Source organism: Hermetia illucens, chromosome 2 (assembly GCF_905115235.1).
Source record: "Hermetia illucens chromosome 2, iHerIll2.2.curated.20191125, whole genome shotgun sequence".
Lineage (NCBI taxonomy): Eukaryota > Metazoa > Arthropoda > Insecta > Diptera > Stratiomyidae > Hermetia > Hermetia illucens.
Window position 1 is genome coordinate 85,460,918 of NC_051850.1, and position 22,781 is coordinate 85,483,698.

Here is a 22,781-nt window from a genome sequence, read left to right on the forward strand (position 1 = left end):
AAAAAATTGTAAAGTTTCACCCCCTATAACTTTGTTAATAATTATTGGATTTTCTTCAAACTTGACCAAACTGTGCATTATGTACTTCATTACACGGATGCCAAATTTTGTACTTCTGGGATGAACATAAGGGGGGTGCCGGGTAAATTTCTAAAATATGGAAATATACTATTATTAACTTTATTTGTGCAGATATCGGAACCGGATATATTTTGAGGCCTAGATTTCGTAGAGATGCATCACTGTGATTTTTTTCAGATTTTTCGGTTGGATAGGTTCTCAGAACGAGACCTGTTACACTTTTTGTGGGTCATATTTTGAACCCTCACTCCCCTATGTTTCATCTAATATCAAATATTGAACCACATTCGAAAAGTACTAATTGAGACCTTTCATTTGATACCCTACATGGCTACATTCTGTGAAAAAAAAATTCGCACCTTCCATTCACATGTATGGGGAGCCCCCCCTTAAACTTAACACAAGATGGCGCCACTTACTGCATGTAAAGGGATCACCAGATTACATACTTTCACCAATTTTCGTGACAATCGGTCAAGTCGTTTCCGAATAAATCGGGTGTGACAGACAGACAGACAGACAGACAGACAGACAGACAGACAGACGGACAGACGGACAGACAGACACCGTCTCGATTCTAATAAGGTTTTGTTTCACACAAAACCTTAAAAAGCAACAAGTCGGGAATCAGGAAGCTTGACGATTCAGGTATAAAAGATTTTGTGTTTCCCTATGTGAGGAGCATGACGTAGTTTTCCATTGGTTTATAGCAATGATCCGAGATATTGAAATCGCTCAGTTCTGGGCAGGTTACTGCCATTGTCAGAACTGAGCGATTTAAATATCTTGACGGGCAGGTTGCTGCCATTGCCAGAACTCAACGAATTAAATATTTCGAGTCAATGCTATCAGCCAATGGAGAACTGCGTAATGAAATTGTTTCATACATTAACGCAACCTGGATGAAGTGGCATTCCCCAACTGGTGATCTTTGCGATCGACGTATCAGCGCACGTCCCAAATCTAAAATTTACTGCAATGTCGTCCGTCTGCCGCTCTCTATAGTTCTGAGTGTTAGTCGAACGGCGAATGGGGACGAAGATGTTGCATTGCACGTGACACGTTTTGATTACGTCTGAAGTGAGAATATCCGCGATCGATATGGGTTTGCATCGATCGTGGAAAAACTGGAAGAGAGGCGTTTACCGATGGTGTGGTCACGTAATTCACGCTAACGAGAATTCAACAACCAGTATTGGTCAGAACATCGAAGTCAATGGTAAGCAACCAAAAAGCCGACCAAAACAATGGTGGCTTGATACGCTGGATGGGGATTTAAAGGTATCGTGATTACATCCTGATCAGGCATTTGATAAAATAAAATGACGAAACCGATCATCACGAGCCGACCCTGGTTGTGAACTGAAGGCTGAAGAAAAAGAAAAAGATGTGAGGAGCGACGAGTGCACGACAACTCCATGTAATATAGCTAAAAATTCCATTGCCCTCTATTTTCTAGAAAGCGATTTAAATAAATCATTTGATGAAAAGCCCTGTGTTGATAATGGTCAACCTCATACGCTTCACGCTCTCAGTTTAATATTATTAGCGAATGAAAAGAATTTAACCAACATCAAATATAAAAAAGGGCTAGTGAGAATTAGATTCTTCTTGAATGGAATTTTAATATCTCACTCGAATTTCAATTATTCTCGTTAATTATGACGTCAGCATCTTATTTGTATGGCTTAGGATGCTGTTAATAGTTGGATTTTCATGAAACCTGACATGTGCATGCATGAGGCTGTCCTCTATGTCGGTGCAAAATTTAGTACACTTGGGATGAACTTAAGGGGAGTTTTTTAGTCTATTTCTAAAAGTTGATAATATACTATTACTAAATTTTCTGAGCAGATACCGGAATGGGACATCTCTCGAAGATTAGATTTCACATAAGTGTTTTACACAAAACCTTGGAAAGTGCTGCAGATAAATAGATTCTTCATAAATGACTTTAATATTCCAGGCGAATGTGAATTATTCCGGGTAATTATGACGTCAGCATCTGATTTGCATGGCTTTGGAAGCAGTAAACTCGTGCGAAATTGCTGCTATAACTTTGGCGTTAATTGCCTGATTTCCATGAAATTTAACACATATATACGAAATATTGTCCCCTATGCTGGTACAATTCGGAAATCCTAGGATGAATTTAAGGGGGGTTTTTCAGTAAATTTCTAAAAAGTAGTAATATACTATTAGTAAGTTTATTTGAGCAGATATCAGAATGGGACATATTTTGACGCCAAGATTTCATCTAGGCGCACCACCCTCATTTTTAAGGTTTTGTGTGAAACAAAACCTTATTAGAATCGAGACGGTGTCTGTCTGTCCGTCTGTCCGTCCGTCTGTCTGTCTGTCTGTCTGTCTGTCTGTCTGTCACACCCGATTTAATCGTAAACGGCTGGACCGATTGTCACGAAAATTGGTGAGAGTATGTAATCTGGTGATCCCTTTACATGCAGTAAGTGGCGCTATCTTGTGTTAAGTTTAAGGGGGGGCTCCCCATACATGTGAATGGAGGGTGCAAATTTTTTTTTCACAGAATGTAGCCATGTTGGGTATCAAATGAAAGGTCTCAATTAGTACTTTTCGAAACTGGTTCAATATTTGATGTTGGGTGAAACATGGGGGAGTGAGGGTTCAAAATATGACCCACAAAAAGTGTAACAGGTCTCGTTCTCAGAACCTATCCAACCGAAAAATCTGAAAAAAATCACAGTGGTGCATCTCTACGAAATCTAGGCCCCAAAATATATCCGGTTCCGATATCTGCACAAATAAAGTTAATAATAGTATATTTCCACATTTTAGAAATTTACCCGGCACCCCCCTTATGTTCATCCCAGAAGTACAAAATTTGGCATGCGTGTAAAGAAGAACATAGTGCATAGTTTGGTCAAGTTTGAAGAAAATCCAACCATTATTAACAAAGTTATAGTGGGTGAAACTTCACATTTTTTTGTGAATTTCGTGCACCCTACAACCTGCATGACGTCATCATGACATATCAATTCGTCAATACCACAACGAAATGAGTTCTTTTGAATTGGGTCGCAGACAATTATTTTGTTTTAGTTTTTCAGTTATTTGTCAACCAGACATGTGTGTATGTAGGTATATAATATATGCGTGCTAATGAACTTTGCGGGTAGTGCCTAATTCAAATAGATATAAGAAGTAAATCGGAAATATGGGTACGATCAATTTATATACGTGCCTATATGTGTACAGTATTCGAAAATAGGCAGTTTGTTTGTTTAGGGTGAGCGTAATATCTACGGCTGTTATATGGAGGTATGTCTCGTATTTTGGAAAAATATGAAGGAGTATGTTGGATTTGTAGCTGTATACGGATAGAAAAATGTACGTTGAAATTTCCTACATAAGATGAACACAAAACCTTTATACCTGAAGCACGAGCTTCCGGTATTCCGACTTGTTTTCGGATTTTTAGGTTGGGTTGTTTCCGAAAACGAGTCCTCTCTCACTTCAAGTGCGTACATTTTGACTCCTTACTCACGCACTCTGCAATCTATGCCGAAACTAATGTCAGTTTCGGAAAGTACAAATCGAGACCTTTGATATGATGATTTGATATCCTACACAACTATATCCGGTGAAAAAAATTTTTGAATCCCCCTTTGCATGTATGGGGAGCCCCCCTTTAAACTCCCCCTAAATTTATGCCACTCACTGCATGCGTGGGATTTCATAGTTCCCATCTGTCCACCACATTTCGTTCGGATCGGTTTAGCCGTTTTGGAGAAAAATGCGTGTGACAGACAGACAAACAGACAGACAGACAGGCAGACATTGAATCGATTTTAGTAAGGTTTTGTTTTACACAAAACCTTAAAAAGGGCTAGGGAGAATTAGATTCTTCTTGAACGGAATTTTAATATTTCACTCGAATTTCAATTCTTCTCGTTAATTATGACGTTAGCAATTTTTTTGTATGGCTTAGGATGCTGTTAATTAGCACGAAATGGATAAGTTTGATCTTCTATAACTTTGACACTAACAGTTGGATTTTCATGGAACTTGACATGTGTATGCACGAGAATGTCTTCTATGCCGTACACCTAGGATGAGCTTATGGGAGTTTTTTAGTCAATTTCTTAAAGTTGATAATATATTATTAGTAAATTTATTTGAGCAGATACCGGAATGGGGTCATCTCTCGAAGATTAGATTTCACATAAGTGTTGTACACAAAACCTTAAAAAGGGCTGCAGATAAATAGATTCTTCATAAATGCGACTTTAATATTCCACGGGAATGTCGATTATTCCGGTTAATTATGACGTGAGCATTTTATTTGGATGGCTTTGAAAGCAGTAAATTCGGGCGAAATTGTTAAGTTTGAACTGCTATAACTTTGGCGTTAGTAGCAAGATTTCCACGAAATTTAGCACGTGTATGCGAAATATTATCCTCTATGCTGTTGTGGTTCGGAAGTCCTGGGATGAATATAAGGGGGGTTTTTCAGTAAATTTCTGAAAAGTGGTGATATTCTGTTAGTTTATTTGAGCAGATATCGGAATGGGACATATTTTGAGGCCCAGATTTCATCTAAGCGCACCACCCTGATTTTTTTCGGATTTTTAGGTTGGGTAGTTTCCGAAAATGGGTCCTGTCTCACTTTAAGTGAGTACATTTTGACTTCTTACTTACGCACTTTGCAATTTGTACCAAAACTAATGTCAGTTTCGAGACCTTTCATTTGATATCCTACATGAATATATCCGGTGAAAAAAATTTGCAAAGGGGGAATTTGCATGTACGGGGAGCCCCCCTTTAAACTCCACCTAAGTTTATGCCACTCGCTGCATGCGTGGGATTTCATAGTTCCCATCTGTCCACCAAATTTCCTCCGGATTGGTTTAGCCGTTTTGGAGAAAAATGCGTGTGATAGACAGACAGACAGGCATTGAATCGATTTTAATAAGGTTTCGTTTTACACAAAACCGTAAAAAGGGGCAAACAATTTCTCTTACCTCTGAATTCTCATCTTGCCCCCATCTAAAGATGCGTAAAACGTTCAATCTTTGTGATCTTAAGAAGTCCACTTTATCCACCAAGCGATTCTTCAGCAGGTTAATTGAGGAGAATATTTTCAAACCCTAGGCGGTTAGTAATTTTCTTCTTGTTCTGTAACCTTTGTCTGGTTCAGAAACAGGGTTTGCTCGTAATTGGGAATTAATACATTTAATAAACGGTTTTCAGATGAGGGCGTTTACAAGAAATTTTTCAATAGATCACAGCTAGCAAGAACATTTTTATCTTATATGTATATAGAACTCAGATATAGTGAATTTTAGACTATTTGCTTCAATTCACAGAAAGAAGATAAATTTGAGATTACAACTTTACTATTAGTGGAAGACTTCTTATTAAACTTAGTGCTACTATGTGTTTTCTTTCTTCTGCAATAGAGTTGAAGCAAAAAAGAAACGAAACTCAAAAATCCCATATGGCCCCCTCAAAATGCTAGAACTTATAGTACTTACCCCAAGTGCTTACTCTAAGCTGAATTCCATACAGTGCACCTACTTCAGTAGTTGGTAATTTAAAGGAGTGTAGAGTTATAGTAAGTTTTTCCAATTGGTCATCAGTGTATAGTAATTGATAATTCTCTCATGAAAAGTATCAATTCGATGTAATATAACTTCGTTGATTTCAATATGGTTACCGTGAAACCTGCTGGTACTGGCAGCTATATAATCAGCTAAATTATATGTGTCTACAATAAGCTTAACGGGGGCTTTCAACTAAATTTGTAAAATATATTAATATGCTACTATCAACTTTATTCCACCAGATATGGGAATGGAATGTATTTTGAGGCTTACATTTTGTACAGTCGCATCACTGTAATTTTTTCCTGGTTTTTCGATTGAATAGGTTGTAAGAACGAGACCTGTTTCACTTTTTGGAGTACAAACTCAAGACCCAAAATCTTCAATCACGTGTACATATTCTCACCAAATGTCATGAGGATAGCTCCAGCCGTTTCTGAGTTAATTTCGTATGACAAACGGGCAGACAGACAAACCGGGTTTGTTTAACACAAACCTTTAAAAAGGACTAGGTAAAAGAAGCTTCTTCATATATGAGACTTAACAATATCGCATGTCAACTATGATGTCACCATCCCTCAATCATTTAATCTCAGATTTGGTACCATTTTCGGAAACTACATAAAACTTCTTATAAATGGAAGAAGATATAACGGTTTAAATGTCAAAGAAATTTTAAAATCGATCTTCCATTTCAATTTCAATATGCATTTCTGTAACGGTATTTTAAACTTACAAAGTCGCCTCATTATGGTATGTTAGCTTTGAAATGACGTAAAAATAATGGTTTTAATTATGGAAAATTTAGGAATATTATGCATTAAATGCAAGGAAACGTGGTCTTGGTATGGAGCCAATTCACCTCTCACATCCAAAGAGATGACCATATACTCTGCGCTGCCGATAAGACAGTCGCATTTACATAGAAATCCAAATTACTTTTTCTTGGTTTAGGTCTTTGCCCATCATTCAAGTCGCGTTTTAAGATCGCAAATATTACTTGATCCATTATTAGAGCCGAATTTCTTTTTCAATTTCCCATAGTCCAGTAGAAGCGCATTTGTCTTTTGAAGGCTACAATCACATCGCTTCGCAATTTCACAAACTTGTCAAGACCTGTCTCACACTAACAAAAGCGTCACTTCCCAAAGGAAAAGTGACTCATAAAATGCGCCACCATATTGCAACTACAGGGTTGTTGGGGCCAACCAAGTGGTGTTATTGCTGTCAATCCGGCAGTCCTTGGCAAGTCTACTTCACCTTCACCTTCGATACCTAGAAGAATGGATCGTAAAAACCTTGTGGTAATCACCGTTGGTTATATGCAGTCGCCCATTCGTCTTCGAGGTAGGGAACTTCAATTCAAATCCAATGGGCACAAGAATGTTAAAATAAGTCGGAAAGCCGGAAGCTAAACGCTTCAGGTATGAAAGCTTTTGTGTATTTCTTATATAAACACATTTGAGTGTGCATTTGTCCCATTAGTACGTAGTACGTAATATATGGATATATTATGCGAAAATATCCACTTTCAAGTGATATTGACATTCAAAGTTTTGAATTTGCCGATCCCCTTGAAACAGGCACAATCACTGTCAGCGGCAGTGACCGGCCCAGAAATGAGCGATTTAAGTATCCCGGGTCAATGCTATCAGCCCATGAAGAACTGCGTTGTAAAATTGCTTCACGCACTAGCTCAACTTGGATGAAGTGGGGTTCCACAAAAATTGTTCTCTCTTTAATCGACGTATCAACGAACATCTTAAATTTAAAATTTACCACAATGTCGTCCACCTTGCCACCCCTATGTTTCTGAGTGCAGGTCGACTGTCTAAAAGACAATAAATGGCGTCTTAAGGTAATGGAGACGAAGATGTTACGTTGGACTAGTGGTGTGACATGCTTTGATCACATCCGAAATGAGAATATCCGCGAGCGATGGGGGGTTGTACCGATCATGGATTGCGAGAAAGGCGCCTTTGATGGTATGGTCACGTAATTCGCACTAACTGGCATTCACTCGCCATGATTGGTCTGAACATTGAAGTTTATGGTAAGCGACCAAAAGGCCGGCCGAAACAGTGGTGGTTTGGTATCCAGACCAGGCTTTTATCAAAGCAGAATGGCGCAACCAATCACGTCGAGCTGACGCCGTTTATGAATAGCTGAAATCAGGAAGAAAATTTCCCCCGATTTGATTCAACACATTTCTAGTTGTCTTGCAGCTGTAATTGAATACATATCATTACTCTTACTGTGCCAATACATTTCGACGGTCTTCATTTTCTTTGGTATCCTTATGTGATTTGTAAATGTTTCTGTATCGTTTGATTCTACAGAGATATTAGTAGTCAAATTACACGAGATACATTTACATGGGTATGAAATAAAATAGCTTGAACCTAAGTAAGCTCTTATAAAGATACTATTTAGTACGTTTTTGTCAAATTTGCGGTACCATATTTTTTTGGTGGTGTATAATTTTTGTCTACAAATGTTTCTGTATAAGTTCCCGAATAGTGGCTCTTAATTAATACTTTTTAAAACGGATCTCAAGTTTGACATTAGCTGTGCAGGAGAGATTTGCTGGCACTTTGGTTTCATTGCATATAATCGGGATGGGTATCTTAGTATCCGTCATGAGAACAGCGAAATTAATTAGAATCTTTTGCAACTTGCACCGCCTTCGAATCAGTTAATACAAGGAAATGAGAGCTTTGTTGATTATTCAATGCTGCGAGGATCGCAGTGCTACACACTCCTTTACCGAAGAAACGATGAGAAATGCAGTGTAGCCTGCACTATGATAAAAGGGATTCCACCATTTTGTTGGTGAAACCGAAGCAAAAACTGCACCAGCTAGCAATGATTTAACTACCCAAAACTGCACCAAGAAAACGCTGGTAGGTAATCGAAAGTCTTTTGATAGTCCTTTTAGAGATGATAACGATAGGCTTCTCATTCACATTAAAGAGCAGCCCAAGAAGTGAAAGGAGCACTTCACCACGATTCTAAATCGTGTAACGTACAGTGAAGTTTTTCCTCTTGTGAATGATATGATAAGTTACCGTAACATGTACCTACCATGATAGTAATATTTTCCATGTAATTTCCTTTTGAGTTCTGCTAGCACTTTTATCTTACAAATTATATGGGACAAATTCATCGCCTCCTAGATTTCACCCTCCTAGATTATACTTACCTATCTTGAATAAAATGGCTTAGCGCGCTTGGGGGCCTGATTTAATTAACGATTATTGTAATTATTAATTTCTTGTTCTCCCCTATAAAATAAGATGCAGAAGATTGCACTGGGGCTGTTACCACTGTAATATTTGTATGCTCGTATTGTCGTATACTAGAAAAAAATAGGAAATTACGTTATACATCCAAGCAAAACAAGAAATTTGAAGTGCGATCTGCCAGTGTAAAGGCAGCTATACTGTTATTCTCCGGAGTTTGCAGGAATTTGTGATAATAACTTCAAACCAACAAATTGACCAAGCGTTTGATATTTGTTGGCTGCGGAGTTAAGCGCGATTTGGAGAAGATACAAGCAGAAGGCAATGCCGTTGAAAGCAGGCATTGTAGAGCCTGTCTTGGCAATATCACAATTCAATATGTATATTCCTGGTTAAGTTATATTTTACCTAGCCAACGTGACAGTTCACATCAATTCAAAGATTGATTTACAATCAACATTTTCAGCAACAGTCATGGAACATATTCAGCGTGATGAATTAACACAAATAAACCAACATCGCTACAATTAATTGCTTTTGCCAGGAGCAACTTTCTCAATGCTCGTGCTGAAATTTGGAAATTCCGAAATGGATTATTGAACATAAATTAATAGCGAACTGAGAAAGGCAACTGATCGTTAATTCAGGACGCAAATTCCATTAATTTTGTAGTTGAAACGAATCCGAACAGCATAATTTCCCGTTGTTTAATGCGGCCTCCTCAGCGCAACCATTGAGCAATCAAAAGTGGCATGATTTCGCAAACCTCAGAATTTCCCCACTCCTTTCAAGATTCAGTTTGGACTGGCTATCAGTGAAGATGATTTCATTATCCATTCCATATCTTCTCTATCGTGACAAATTTTAGATAAAAGGCAGATTAATAAAAGCTTTCTTTCGTTCGTTAGCAGATTTTTAAGGATTTCCACAGTCTTGACATTTCGGCGGATAATTTAATAGTCCCCCTGGTCCCGAGTGGCAATTATTTATGTATGAAGTTAATAGCTTCCCATATTTTCACAAGTGGAGTAGCTGATCTGCGTGAATTTTACTTTCTTTTGTGCTAGCGGCAGAGACTTACAGTGGCGTGTAAATGCCCTGTTCCGTTTGCGATAATGAAAATTGTCTGTGAATGTGCTAAATTCGACAAATGAAGAGTTAAAAGTGGAACAAGGCAGTAGAACCTTGGGCTTAAAAAAAGTCATAAAATATGCAGATCTTAATTTTAGATGAAGCGAAAAATTTCAAAATTCAAATTTCACGTTTTCAAGAGTGCTTCCTGTTGAATTGATCCGAAGTGGCAGAACCTCTTATAATGAGTTACATGATTACCTTGGAAATTGTTCTTCTTTTACGATTTCCATCCTGCTAAAGCTGCGCTACTGACAATATGTATATAACTTTTGGAATGGATGTAAAATTTGAGTGGCGTTCACTAAATATCCACAATTTTATAACGCCTGATTTATGGGCGCTATTTCATGGGGACCGCATTCATTTCCGAAGCAAGGTTCTCCCGCAATCTAGATACATCAAAAAGATTGAATTTCGGCGGGAAAGTGATGGAATTAGGAGTACTTCACTACCAAGGAAAGCGTTTTCATCGCCTGTAATGGAAAGAATCATTTATTTAAAATTTCAACTTTGAATGATTAGCAATTTTCCCTCTCCTGCGTAATAACATTTGTTAACCTTCTTTAGTATGTCTCAATCACTGCCTCGAAGTTTTGAATTTCACTCCGATGGAAGAGCATATTGGGTCGGGCAGATGTAAATCAAGTTAGGTACTGAAGGAAATTATTCATTTTTTAATCTTTACAGATGAAAAACTTGCTAACACATAATGGCAGTAAGATCCAGGGAGTAGTATATATGTATACGGGGAGCAACAAATTTGCTGTTTCGTAAATGTAAAAGCAAAGATATAAGTAGTTTGGGTAAATTTTTATAATATGTTTCTATGGACTGTTTTAGTGTTATATGCTGCTATGATTCGTTTAGTCATTAAACACCAAATTTATGGGGTGGCAGAAGAGCTTGGTGATTATCATTCAACCCTCAACAAAGAATTATGTTTACAAGATTTTATTAATAAGGAAAATTTCTTGCTATCAAAATTACATATGTTCCAAAGATGAAAACGGATAGTCCAATTTACCACTATTACTTCATTTGAATGGTTGCTGACAAACTTACATATACGGCTACCAACTGCCGAATGAATTCTTTAAGTTGATTAAAATTTCTGGAATTGCATAATAACCTTCGAACTTCAGATATCGGAATTGAAAACGCTAAGCAATAGACGCGTTCAAGATCCTCCCTCTATGGGACTAGTTTTTCTGAGAACGGCCAAATAACTGAAATGTTCTAGCCACAATTATTACAAATCTACTAGATGTAGCGCTGGCTAAGGGATTATTTTCCCCAGCATTGTATTATATTATAACACATCTGAATCTGAAGAGCGCTTTGAGTTAAATCAGGATTAATTTTTCTTCAACGTACATATGTAGTTGCCTTTGTTAAGACATTACGACGGGGTAACTCACCGTTCACAATTGTGAGTAAAGGATCAGCTTTCAGAGCCTCCAATACTAATGTCTAAATTTTATAAAATCTCTCCCCTTCAAATACTGTGCCATCATCATTTAATAAACAATACAATTTCAGTCTTGATAGAATATTGTTTTGTTTAAGGGAGTCACCCCGTGTGTCGGATTCGTGGAATCGAATTTTTTTTTGGCATCAATTATATCTAGATATAGTGTAGAATATATGGGGAAAGTAATTTTTTGATATTCGGAGTCGTTCAGAAATTATAGTGTTAAACCCGCGATAAGTAACATGCCGGATTTATGTCGATCGCCGTAATAAAGCTCGTATTTATCGATCCTAATGACGTTCGAATGACTTCGCTAAAAGGACAAAAATTGAAGCCAATGCTGTAAATATGTTTCTTCAAGAAACCTAAGATTTATTGATTAGGTATAGCAGATTAATGGTCAGTTAAGATTTTATGGCTAAAAATCACATTCTACTTTTTAAATACGTTTTTCTCGAAACTGCATGTTGAAAATTGGCTGTCACCATAGCCCAAAATCTATCCGACAAAATTCTTTGAAATTTTCACGACTTATTCAGAACACATTTCTACGGTCCGCAAACTAGGATAATTGCGATTCGTTCAGTAGTTTTTTTTTTTTCATTGAAGAAGCCGTGAAAAAACACCAAAATTGACAAAAAATAAGTTTAACACGCTATACCTGGTCCATAGAGAGTACCCTCCGTTTCTTCAAAAAAGTCTTGTAAGGCCGATTGTTGCTCTCTCGTTTCAATTCTGGCTCTTTTAGCGAGGTCAGTCGATAGTCGTTCGGACCGCCAAATTCGCGCTTCATTACGGCGGTCGGCATAAACCTGACATATGTAACCAACATGACGTCCCATTGTCACTAGGATTTTGAGAATGCCATTGAATCCTTCATTGAAAATAATCACAGCCAGAAAAGTGGCTATTTCTACGTCCTTGACCCCAGAATGAAGGGTTTTTAGGAGCGAAAGTCCAGATCAATGCATTTAACGACTCATTGTTATTCTGGGACTCTGCTCCTAAACATCTGTTCAAGAGATCATCTTGTGACAAATCTTCGTAGATTGGTTTGACGACTGTTTGAACTTCTTCAGTCAAAGGTGCCTTCTTGCGGTGGAAACTATCCAGTTCTCTTTTAGCTCCCACTTTGCGCCATTTGCACCACCTGTCCTCGTCTGCTGGACAATTTTGATGCTGAAAATTTTCGTCTGTAGAACATTTATGGAAGAAAGTTGCCCAAATTTCTTGCTTCATTCCTTCTATCGAATTTGCGTGTCGACGAATAGCTAGCCCAAAACATGTAGTGTGGTCGTTAATAACTTTATCAGTAAGTTTTCCAGCCCCTTTTCCACCAATGCCTTTGTGATTCTTCTTTGCATTTCTAAGCCGCGTTCCCATTCGCATTCCTACGCATTCCTTTTTTCTACTACGTATATTTTATTATTTGCAGAAATTTGCGGAAATACCGGAGAAAACTCCAGTAAAGTCCAATATACAATATACAAAACTTGTCGCAACATCCATGTTCAAGCTTGCTAAAAGTTTCTTTGCTGATGTTGATGCGAAGTCCTTTTTCTTCTCTGATAAGTATCGATTCCCATGAAATACTCCTTTGTTAGTGCGACCATAACGTTGAACGTTAAAGCGATCTCCCTTCGTACGATCCATTCAAAAAAATCACTGAACACACAAACAGCACAATACTTACAACAAAATATAACTGAGTATAGCTTGAAAGCCTTTCAGTGCTCACTTTAGACTGGATTATCTTTTTTATTCCAAACAGCAAATAAGTTTAGACAATTGATTGGTTTTCCATCTTTTTATATTTATACCTGTGTTCGAATTTATAAGGTTCAGGTAAAAAACTAACAGGTAAAAAAAGATTCGATGCTCTTTCTTATCGAGTACTCTAGCCACGGCTGCAAACTCCTTACCTGTTTAACTCTGTAATTTCTGAACGACTCGGAATATCGGAAAATCCCTTTGCCCACATATTCTCCACTATTTATAGATACAATTCATGCAAAAAAAAATCGATTTCTCCAACCCGACACACGGGATGACCCCCTTAAATGCGGGTGGTTTGATGTACAAATATGTCTATCTGAATTAGACACTACCCGTAAACTTCATTAGCACGCATATACCTACCTACACACATGCTTATTTGGAGTAATTAATATTCATATACAAATGACTAAAAAACTAAATCGACATGATTCTTTGTGACCTCATTCATAAGAATTTATTTCGTTGGGGTATGATGAATTGATATGTGACGATGTCATCATACAGGTTGTAGAATGCATGAAATTCACTAAAAATGGCAAAGTTTCACCTCTTATAACTTTGTTAATAATAGTTCGATTTTCTTCAAACTTGACCAAATTGTTTGTGTTGTCTGGATAACATCACATTCATTACACCCACGCCAAATTTACTACTTCTGGGATGGACATGAGGCGGGTTGCCGGGTAAATTTCTAAAATATGGAAATATACTATTACTAATTTTATTTGTGCAGATATCGGAACCGGATGTATTTTGGGGTTTAGATTTCGTAGAGATGCACCATTGTGATTTTTTTTTCAAATTTTTCGGTTGGATAAGTTCTAAGAACGAGACCTGTTACACTTTTTATGGGTCAGATTTTGAGCCCTCGCTCCTTTATGTTTCACCCAATATCAAATATGGAACCCGTTTCGAAAGGTACTAATTGAGCCCTTTCATTTAATACCCCACATGGTTACATTTTATGAAAAAAATTTTACACCCACCATTCACATGTATGGGGAGCCCCTCCTTAAATTTAATACAAAATAGTGCCAGTTGCTGTATGTAAAGGGAATAACAGATTACACACTCTTACCAATTTTCATGACAATCGGACTAGCCGTTTCCGAATAAATCGGGTGTGACCGGCAGACAGACAGACACACATCGAATCGATTCTAATAAGGTTTTGTTTCACACAAAAACTGAAAAGGCCTGGGGCGAAGTAAATTCTTCATGAAGGAAATTTTTATATTTCATTCGAGTGTCAATTATTCTTGTTAATTACGACGTCAGCATCTTATTTGTATGGCTCAGAATACGGTAAATTCGCACAAAATGGATAAGATTGAACTGCTGTAACTTCGTCACTACTAGTCGGATTTCCATAAAATTTGGCACATGTATGCACGAGACTGTCCTCTGTAGCGGTCTGGTACTCCTAGGATGAACTTAGGAAGTAGATTCTGCATAAATGCGACTCTAATATTTCACGTCAATGGGCAGACTTCCATGAAATTTGGCTTGTGTATGCGAAATGTGGTCCTCCACGCTGGTGCGAAATTTTCCTCGGCAAATTTAAGGGCGGTTTATCAGTAGATTTCTAAAAGTTTGTAATATACTGTTAGTAAGTTTATTTGAGCAGACATCGGAATGAGACATATTTTGGAGCCTAGATTTCATTAAAGCGAAGCTTCCTGATTTTTTCGGATTTTTTCGTTGGGTAGTTTCCGAAAATGAGTCTTGCCTCACTTTAAGTGCGTACATTTTGACTTACTCACGCACTTTGCAATTCACCTTTCATTTGATACTCTACAGGACTATATCCGGTGAAAAGAATTTGTTAATCCCCCCTTTGCATGTATGGGGAGCACCCCTTTAAACTCCACTTAAACTTATGTCATTCACTGTATGCGTGGGATTTCTTAGTTCCCATCTGTCCACCGGATCAGTTTACCCGTTTTGGAAAAAAGTGCGTGTGACAGACAGACAGACAGACAGATAGATAGACACACAAAGAATCGATTTTAATAAGGTTTGGTTTTACACAAAACCTTAAAAATGGATATATCATGCAGTGCAGCAATTATGGAGGTTGCTGAGTGCCATCTATGAGATATTTTCCGCTACCTCGCTAGATCGCATAGCCCCATACGCTCAGAAAATCTTTGGCTCATTCCAAAGAGGCTTCACTCCAGGCAAATCAGCAACAGATCAGATTCCCTTACTGTGGCAAGCGATGGGAAAACTGTTAGATTAGGTCATCATTTACATCATCATTTCATCGGCTTCGGTATCGCGACAAAATTAATAAGACTGACTAGGCTGACCCCGAACAATGTGTGAGGCTATATAAAAGCAGCAGGTTTACTCTCGAGGCCATTCGACAGTAAACAAAACTAGTTTAAGCTAGGCTAAAGCTAGATTATTGTTTAGGATATGGGGATCCTAAGTCCACATCCACAAGGTGTTGGACCGGACCCAATAGAGAGGAACTTACTTGCGCGTTTTTAGGGCGGGGGCAAAACAAAAATCAAGCTTTAGGCTAGCTTAGGCTCAAAGAATTGGCTGTTTAACCTGGATATAATACGCACGCTGGTCATGTTTTTGTGATTATATAAAGGAGCGCTTTCCACCTCTTGCCACTTTCGGTCGCGCTGCTCCCAGGGCAAAGGTGAGGCAGCGTCTGATGAGTTGCCTCTGCCCTGGACGAAACCGTTAGTCCTTGGTTTTGAATGCCTGCCCCAAACGAGGATGTGGACTTAGGATCCCCCATATCCCAAACAACACAATAAACTTTTCTTAAACTTATTTAAACAAATGTCAATATGGAGAGTATTGTGAGGCCTAAGTACCATGTGCATAGACCACAATATATTTTTGAGATATTGGGGTTGAGTAGTTTCTGAGAACGGAACCTTGAAGTACTTGACTCGTTTCACACCTCTTAGTATCGAGATCTTTAATTTTATACTCCAGATGAATACACCCGGGGAAAAGTAATTTTACACCCCCTTTCTCATGTATGAGGATCTCAACACTGCATGCAATACATTTCCCACCATTTTATCAATAGGTGCAACCATTTCTTAGAGAATGAGCATGGTAAGCAGACAGACGGGCGGCAGACAGGCAATAAACCGATTTTAATAAGATTTTATTTTACACAAAAACTTAAAAGCGGAACTGGGATAAAAAAGAAATATTTAAGTTCACAATTATCCCATTCTCAACTACGATTAATTCATGCCGCCCTTCTCTAGTATTTGCTTGCCTATATTTCATTTTTTCGTAGAAAAGTCAACTTACTGTTTTATATAACTTTTAAAATGTGGGTGACGACTTTATTGTACCTCCATGCATTGAAATCTTAAGTAATTCTTCTTCCATGAAATGCTTATCCATTGTCCCACATGAGTACTCAACATAAACCGTTTTTCACCAAAATTTTTTTTCTTCCTTTCCAGCGCTAAATATAATTCATTCTGATACTCATCGCACAAAACTCACAGAAGAAACAGCAGTTTCGCTTACTACCCCCACAACAATATCAACATTATCAAGAGCAACAACAACATCAACAATGCCGTCAACAAGTAGAACGACAATAGTCGTTTCCACCATTGCAGCGTCGTTAAAGTTGCAAGCAACTGCCTTTCCATCAGCACCAACCACCGTCAGAACGTACCTAGGGATGCAAAGTAATGTAACGTCGAAAAATTCAAAGCTGAAAACGGAAACGAAATTCAGTTTACCCAAGCCACAAAAGACAGATGCTCCGATGCTCAACTACATTTTCGACTCGTTTTCAACTGCAAACAAGCACCACCACCACGACCAGAGGTAAGCCTTTTCCACCTGCTTTTTGATTTCTGGATGCTCTCCAGGAAAGTGCAGCACTCCATTGTGGAGGTCCCTGCAATTGCCTGCACACTAGAATCCCGACGAAGTCTCTTGCGAGTAGTGTTTAGGAAGCGCATGATTTCTTTTGCCCGGGCGTAAATAATTTGAATCTTCTCAGTTGGGATATAGCGGAAATTCATTACCATTTTCTGAATTTCTGCAACATTAGTCCTCCGCGTTTTACTATAAGAGCTGCCAAGCGCCATTTCAGATATCACGATACTTTAAGAAAATACATACACATTTACTAAGTAATCAAACTTATTATTTTAGGTAATGTTCATGGGACGACTTAAGGTTATCACATTTTGAACGCATTGAAGTCGGTAATCAAACGTACATAATGCCTACCTCTTGTTTGAGTTTAGAAAGTTCAATCAGAAGATTTGGTCACCTCCCCAGACCCGTATCTTATTTTCTGATACAATAGGGGAAAATGCCTTGGTCTACATAAAACGGTTGTCGAAAACCCTTCGATGTTCGTATGTTATGTTGTGCGACAATTACAAATTGGAAGATCTTTACATCAAGCACTTAAAAATGTGTCCTTTGATTGTCCGTTTCGAAAGGCGTTATTTCTCATGGATATCTGCTTCATGTATCCTGTTAGGTGGTGTCCCAGTTGTAAACTACATATGGATAGTTTTGTTGTTGCTTTTGATGTTAGTAGAGACGATTGATTACGGTCTTTCGCCACCTTAAAGTGAGTGCACTTTGATTTTATTATGTTGTGCTTCCACCATTCTGTACTTTTTCAAAACCTGTAATTTTCAATTAGTTTTGCCTGCTAAAATATACCGTTGAATTTGGAAATATATATTAGGCTTTGAATTTTTAATTATCGAGTTGGTCATAACCCATCAAACTCTTGGCTGCCATTCGATCATCAAAGTTGAGCAATGTGAAAAGTAAAATTGGAGCTGAAAGGTTAAAAAGTGGAAAAGGAATTTCTAATATGTTCTTACTTTACATAACTGTGAATTGATTATTGAGCTTGAGGTGAAGCGCCAAGAGTAGGTAATCTCATAAGACGACGGTATCAAAAAACTTAGGGTAAATGGAACGATGAAGTGTTTGCACCATTTTCCATTTATAATTAACTTAAATTTGTTCAGAGAAGGAGAAAAAATGTTTGCGTCTCATCGAAACAGAAAATCAATGAAGTCAGCACCTTACTGTCAATAAGAATGAAATACACTAGGCAGAAAAAGTGTGCGTACACTCAGTAGTATGATACTTTTCCTTAGTAAAACAAAAAAATTAAGCTAATTTTTGTGGCGAATTTATTATCCAAACATTACAAATAGTTCCGTAGTTTTAGTGTATTTAATTCACTAAGTTATAAGTCTTACAAAAACCAGGTTATAAAGCCAACAATTAAAAGAATCGCAATAATTCAGTAGAAAAAGTCTGCGTACAGTAAATAAATATTTAAAAAAAATTATATTTGAGTAAATATGAAAAGCAAATCAGTAGCTTGTAGGATACCCTTTTCTTTTTATGACCTCTTTTCGGCATAGAAGATACAAGTTTAGATGTTTCTTCAACACTTATTTTATTCCATTCTTCTTGTAATACATTTTTCAGCATATCCTTTGAAGTTATATCGTATTGGCGAATTCTGCGTTCTAATAAATCCCACAGATGTTCTATGGGATTTAAATCTGGCGATTGTGGGGGTGTATGTAACTGTTTGGGAACATTATATAATAGCCACAGCTTATTAACCTCAGCCGTATGCTTAGGGTCGTTGTCATGCATAAAATAAAATTCGTCACCCAGGCGTAAATTTTCAGCACTTTGTTTTAAATTACGTTTTAAAATATTTAGGTAGTCATATTTGTCCATGGTAGACTCTATAAATTGCAGATTTCCTACGCCACCACTTGCCATACACCCCCAAATCATTATTCCGCCACCACCATGCTTTACCGTTGGCATCAAATTTTCTTTATTCAATGCTGTACATGCTTTTCTCCATACTATTTTTCTTCCTTTTATTCCAAAAATGCAGTATTTACTTTCATCTGAGAAAAGCACATTTTCCCAGAATTCATTTGATTGGTTTACGTACTTATTCGCAAATTTTATTCGTTTTCGCCTATTAGTTAATGAAATAAATGGTTTCTTACGTGTAACTCACCCATGGTAACCAGCTCTCTTGAGTATTTTCCGTGCAGTATCAGCACAAATTTTTTGTTGAACTTAAGTTCAATATCTTTCGCGATTTGTGGTGCAGTTATTCGTGGATTCTTTTTCACCGAACCTATAATACTTCGCCTTTCCCTAAGCGACAACTTCGATGGGCGACCAGATCGTGGCTACGATGTTATTATTCCCGTCGATTTAAAGTTGTTAACTACCCTTTGAACAGATGAATGTCGCCTTCCTGCTATCCTGGCTTATTTCGCGGAAACTTTTTCCTTCTTCCCATAATTTTATTATAACTTTTCTTTCACTTACACAAATCTCTTTTCGTTTCAATTCCATAATAACAATTATACACACAAAATAACGAAAAAACGTCCTTATTTTTCACACTTCAAACACAGCCATAAACCAATAACTCACAATCAATTTACTCCAAATGGCAAGGATTTATATTTCGGGGAATCACCTACATAATTATGTGGCTGTACGCAGACTTTTTCTACTGAACATTTGTGACTTTTCTTATTTCCTTTTTTTTATTTCAGTTTCCTTGAATTCTAATTTCGTAAAAGTGGCCTTATCAAAGCAACAAGACCACAAGCAATATGCAAACAATAAAATGTTTTTAAAAAATTAATTTATTCGTGTGTTTTACTAACAAATAACCAGGAACTGCTTAGTGTACGCACATTTTTTCTAGCGAGTGTATGTCAAAAGATCCTTAAGGTTGCAGAATGGTTCTGTTCGCCGATGTAATGTTTTCCGGTATTCAGTAAGTAAACAAAGTTTACAAAAATCGCCCACTTTATCTTAAATTTAGTAGGATGAAGTTGTGGCGCGGCAGGATCTGCAGCATTCGAAATTTATTTCGAAGGTTGCGGATGCGGACGGGTAGATGGCGCGGAACTCTCCACTCACTTATTTTCGGAACGCACCAGGGAAGTGGAGAATTAGCGGTGGAAAAATGCCGTTGGTTGGGACAGTAAAGACCGCATGGAAATAAGCCGGTCTTCTGTTTCCAACCGCGGTGGCGTAAACATCACATCATATATAAAGATACATCACCTTGTGAATTTTGAGTATAAAGACTAAAAAGATTATATACATAATTGATTTCATAAGTTAAGTATAATTGTGCTGAAGGAATATATATTCAGGTTAAAGTCTTACATAATTTTGACGTAAAAGCTTAGAGATAAAAGGAAGACTAAAGTGGTGACCCCGATATATTCAGAAAGCCCGACACTAGAGCCCGCACAAGCGCCGCCGCCACAGACATCGCTACCGCAGCAACGGCCTCAAGTCTGGTGATTCCGCCATCGTCATCCTCGTGGTTTTATTAAGTTGGAAAATTTTGTGAATACGGAAGCATACAAAATCCCATCGAAGTGCTACGAAAACATCAGTGCTACGAGCCGACGACGTAAACAACGCCGCATCGCAACCCATCAGCACTCTACAACGGGCACAGGCAGGCACTTCGAATAAACTTTCTTCGCTTCAATTTTCGTCGAAGGCGCATAAATCTCCGTCCGTCTACGGGTCCAGTCAGCTCGGCTTGAAAGTAGCACACGCAAGGAGTTTCGCAGGAAAGGAGACGGCCATCAACTTCATTCCAAGAAGATAGCAACTGGCAAGCAATTATCAGCAATAAGCCGATCTTCTGTTTCCAACCGCGGCGGTGTAAACATCACATCATATATAAAGATACATCACCTTGTGAATTTTGAGTATAAAGACTAAAAAGATTATACACATAATTGATTTCATAAGTTAAGTATAATTGTGCTGAAGGAATATATATTCAGGTTAAAGTCTCACATAATTTTGACGTAAAAGCTTAGAAATAAAAGGAAGACTAAAAAGTCAGCAGTGGGTTTTTCAACAAAATTCCATTAGATGTTATCCTTCAAAACCAATTTTTACGAAGGCAACTTTACGATGTTTCTGGAAGAAATAGTTCATGCATTAACTGTAAATTTTCCAAAAAAAATTCAATATAGAGTTGCTTTGTTTTTGTTGCCCCTGAAAATATAGCAAAACAAGTCGGGAAACCGGAAGCTGGATGCTTCAGGTACGAAAGGTTTTGTGTATTTCTTAGTACGTAGCACGTAATATATGCATATATTATGTGAGAATATCCACTTTCGGATGATATTGACATTCATAGTCTTGAATTTGCAAAGAAGCGACAACTTTGACGTATTATAACTTTGTTAGTAATAGTGCTTTTTACACCAAACTTGGTAAGATCATGCTATATCCTATATTGTTGCGAAATTTCGTAGTCCTAGCATGAACTTAAGGAGGGTCTTGCAGGGAATTACTAAAAATTATAGTAATATACTATTATTAACTTTATTTGTGCAGATATCGGTGTGGAAGGTATTTCGGAGCCCAGGCACCATATAGTGGCAGCCTCTTGATTTTTTTCAGATTTTTCGGTTGGGTAGTTTCTGAGAATGGCCCCCGTAAAGGAATGGTCACTTTCAACCCCCCGCCCTCCCCACCTTTTCAACAAATGTCAAAACTAAGACCGTCTTCGAAAAGTACTAACCGAGACCTTTAATTTCATACCCCACATGAATATATTTGATGAAAAAAAAATTTACACTCCCCTTTTGCATGTATGGGGACCCCCCTTAAATTCATCATTAAAGGATGTAACTCACTGTATGCGTGAGCGTTCACAGTTCCCAGCTTTCCACCAAATTTGGTGTCAATCGCTGTAACCGTCTCCAAGAAAACTGCGTGTGACGGACAGACAGACAGTAAACCGATTTTAATAAGGTTTTGTGTTTACACAAAACCTTAAAAATAATGAAAACTGGAACATAGTTAGCAGAAACTAAACACTAACTAGAATTTTTCCGTCCGACAGCTAGGGACTCCACTAGTTCGCCATTTACTCTTCCAAGTTGGAATTATGGTATTATCAACGGGGGACACTTTACCTACATACATACTCGAAGTGGTACAGCAAAACGCTTCTGTGGTTCATTATATACGTACATGTGATAAACACCTGAATGCATACAATATAACCGCTGAATTAAAATGTCTCTGTAATACCGCCTAAATATCAATTTGAAAATTGTTGATTGAATTAATAAAGATTACTCTTGATTTGATTGATACATTTGATTAAGTTAAAAGATTTTAAATAAGTTGAATATGAAATAATTGTAGCAGTTGGACGCTGCAGATATGAACGGTTTTGGGTATTTCTTTTATAAAATCATTTGAGTGGGCATTTGTCCCGTTAGTACCTATCATAAATATATTATGGAAGAATATCCACTTGCGCGTGATATTGACATTCAAAGTCTTGAATTTGCGCAGAACCTATTATAACGATTTGCACCAACCTTGGTAGGATCATGCTCTATATTATAGTCTAGGATGAACTTAAGGGGGTTTTACTGTCAATTATTAAAAATCATAGTAATATACTAT

At 37.6% G+C, this 22,781-nt stretch overlaps 1 protein-coding gene across 1 annotated transcript in view; it reads left to right on the forward strand.

Annotated features, from left to right (window-relative positions):
• LOC119648612 overlaps positions 1-22,781 on the forward strand; it is a 472,256-nt gene that overhangs the window by 174,069 nt on the left and 275,406 nt on the right. The window contains exon 2 of the mRNA XM_038050381.1: positions 16,739-17,114. Within this exon, the coding sequence (XP_037906309.1) occupies positions 16,739-17,114 (376 nt within the window). The remainder of the gene's footprint in view (positions 1-16,738; positions 17,115-22,781) is intronic.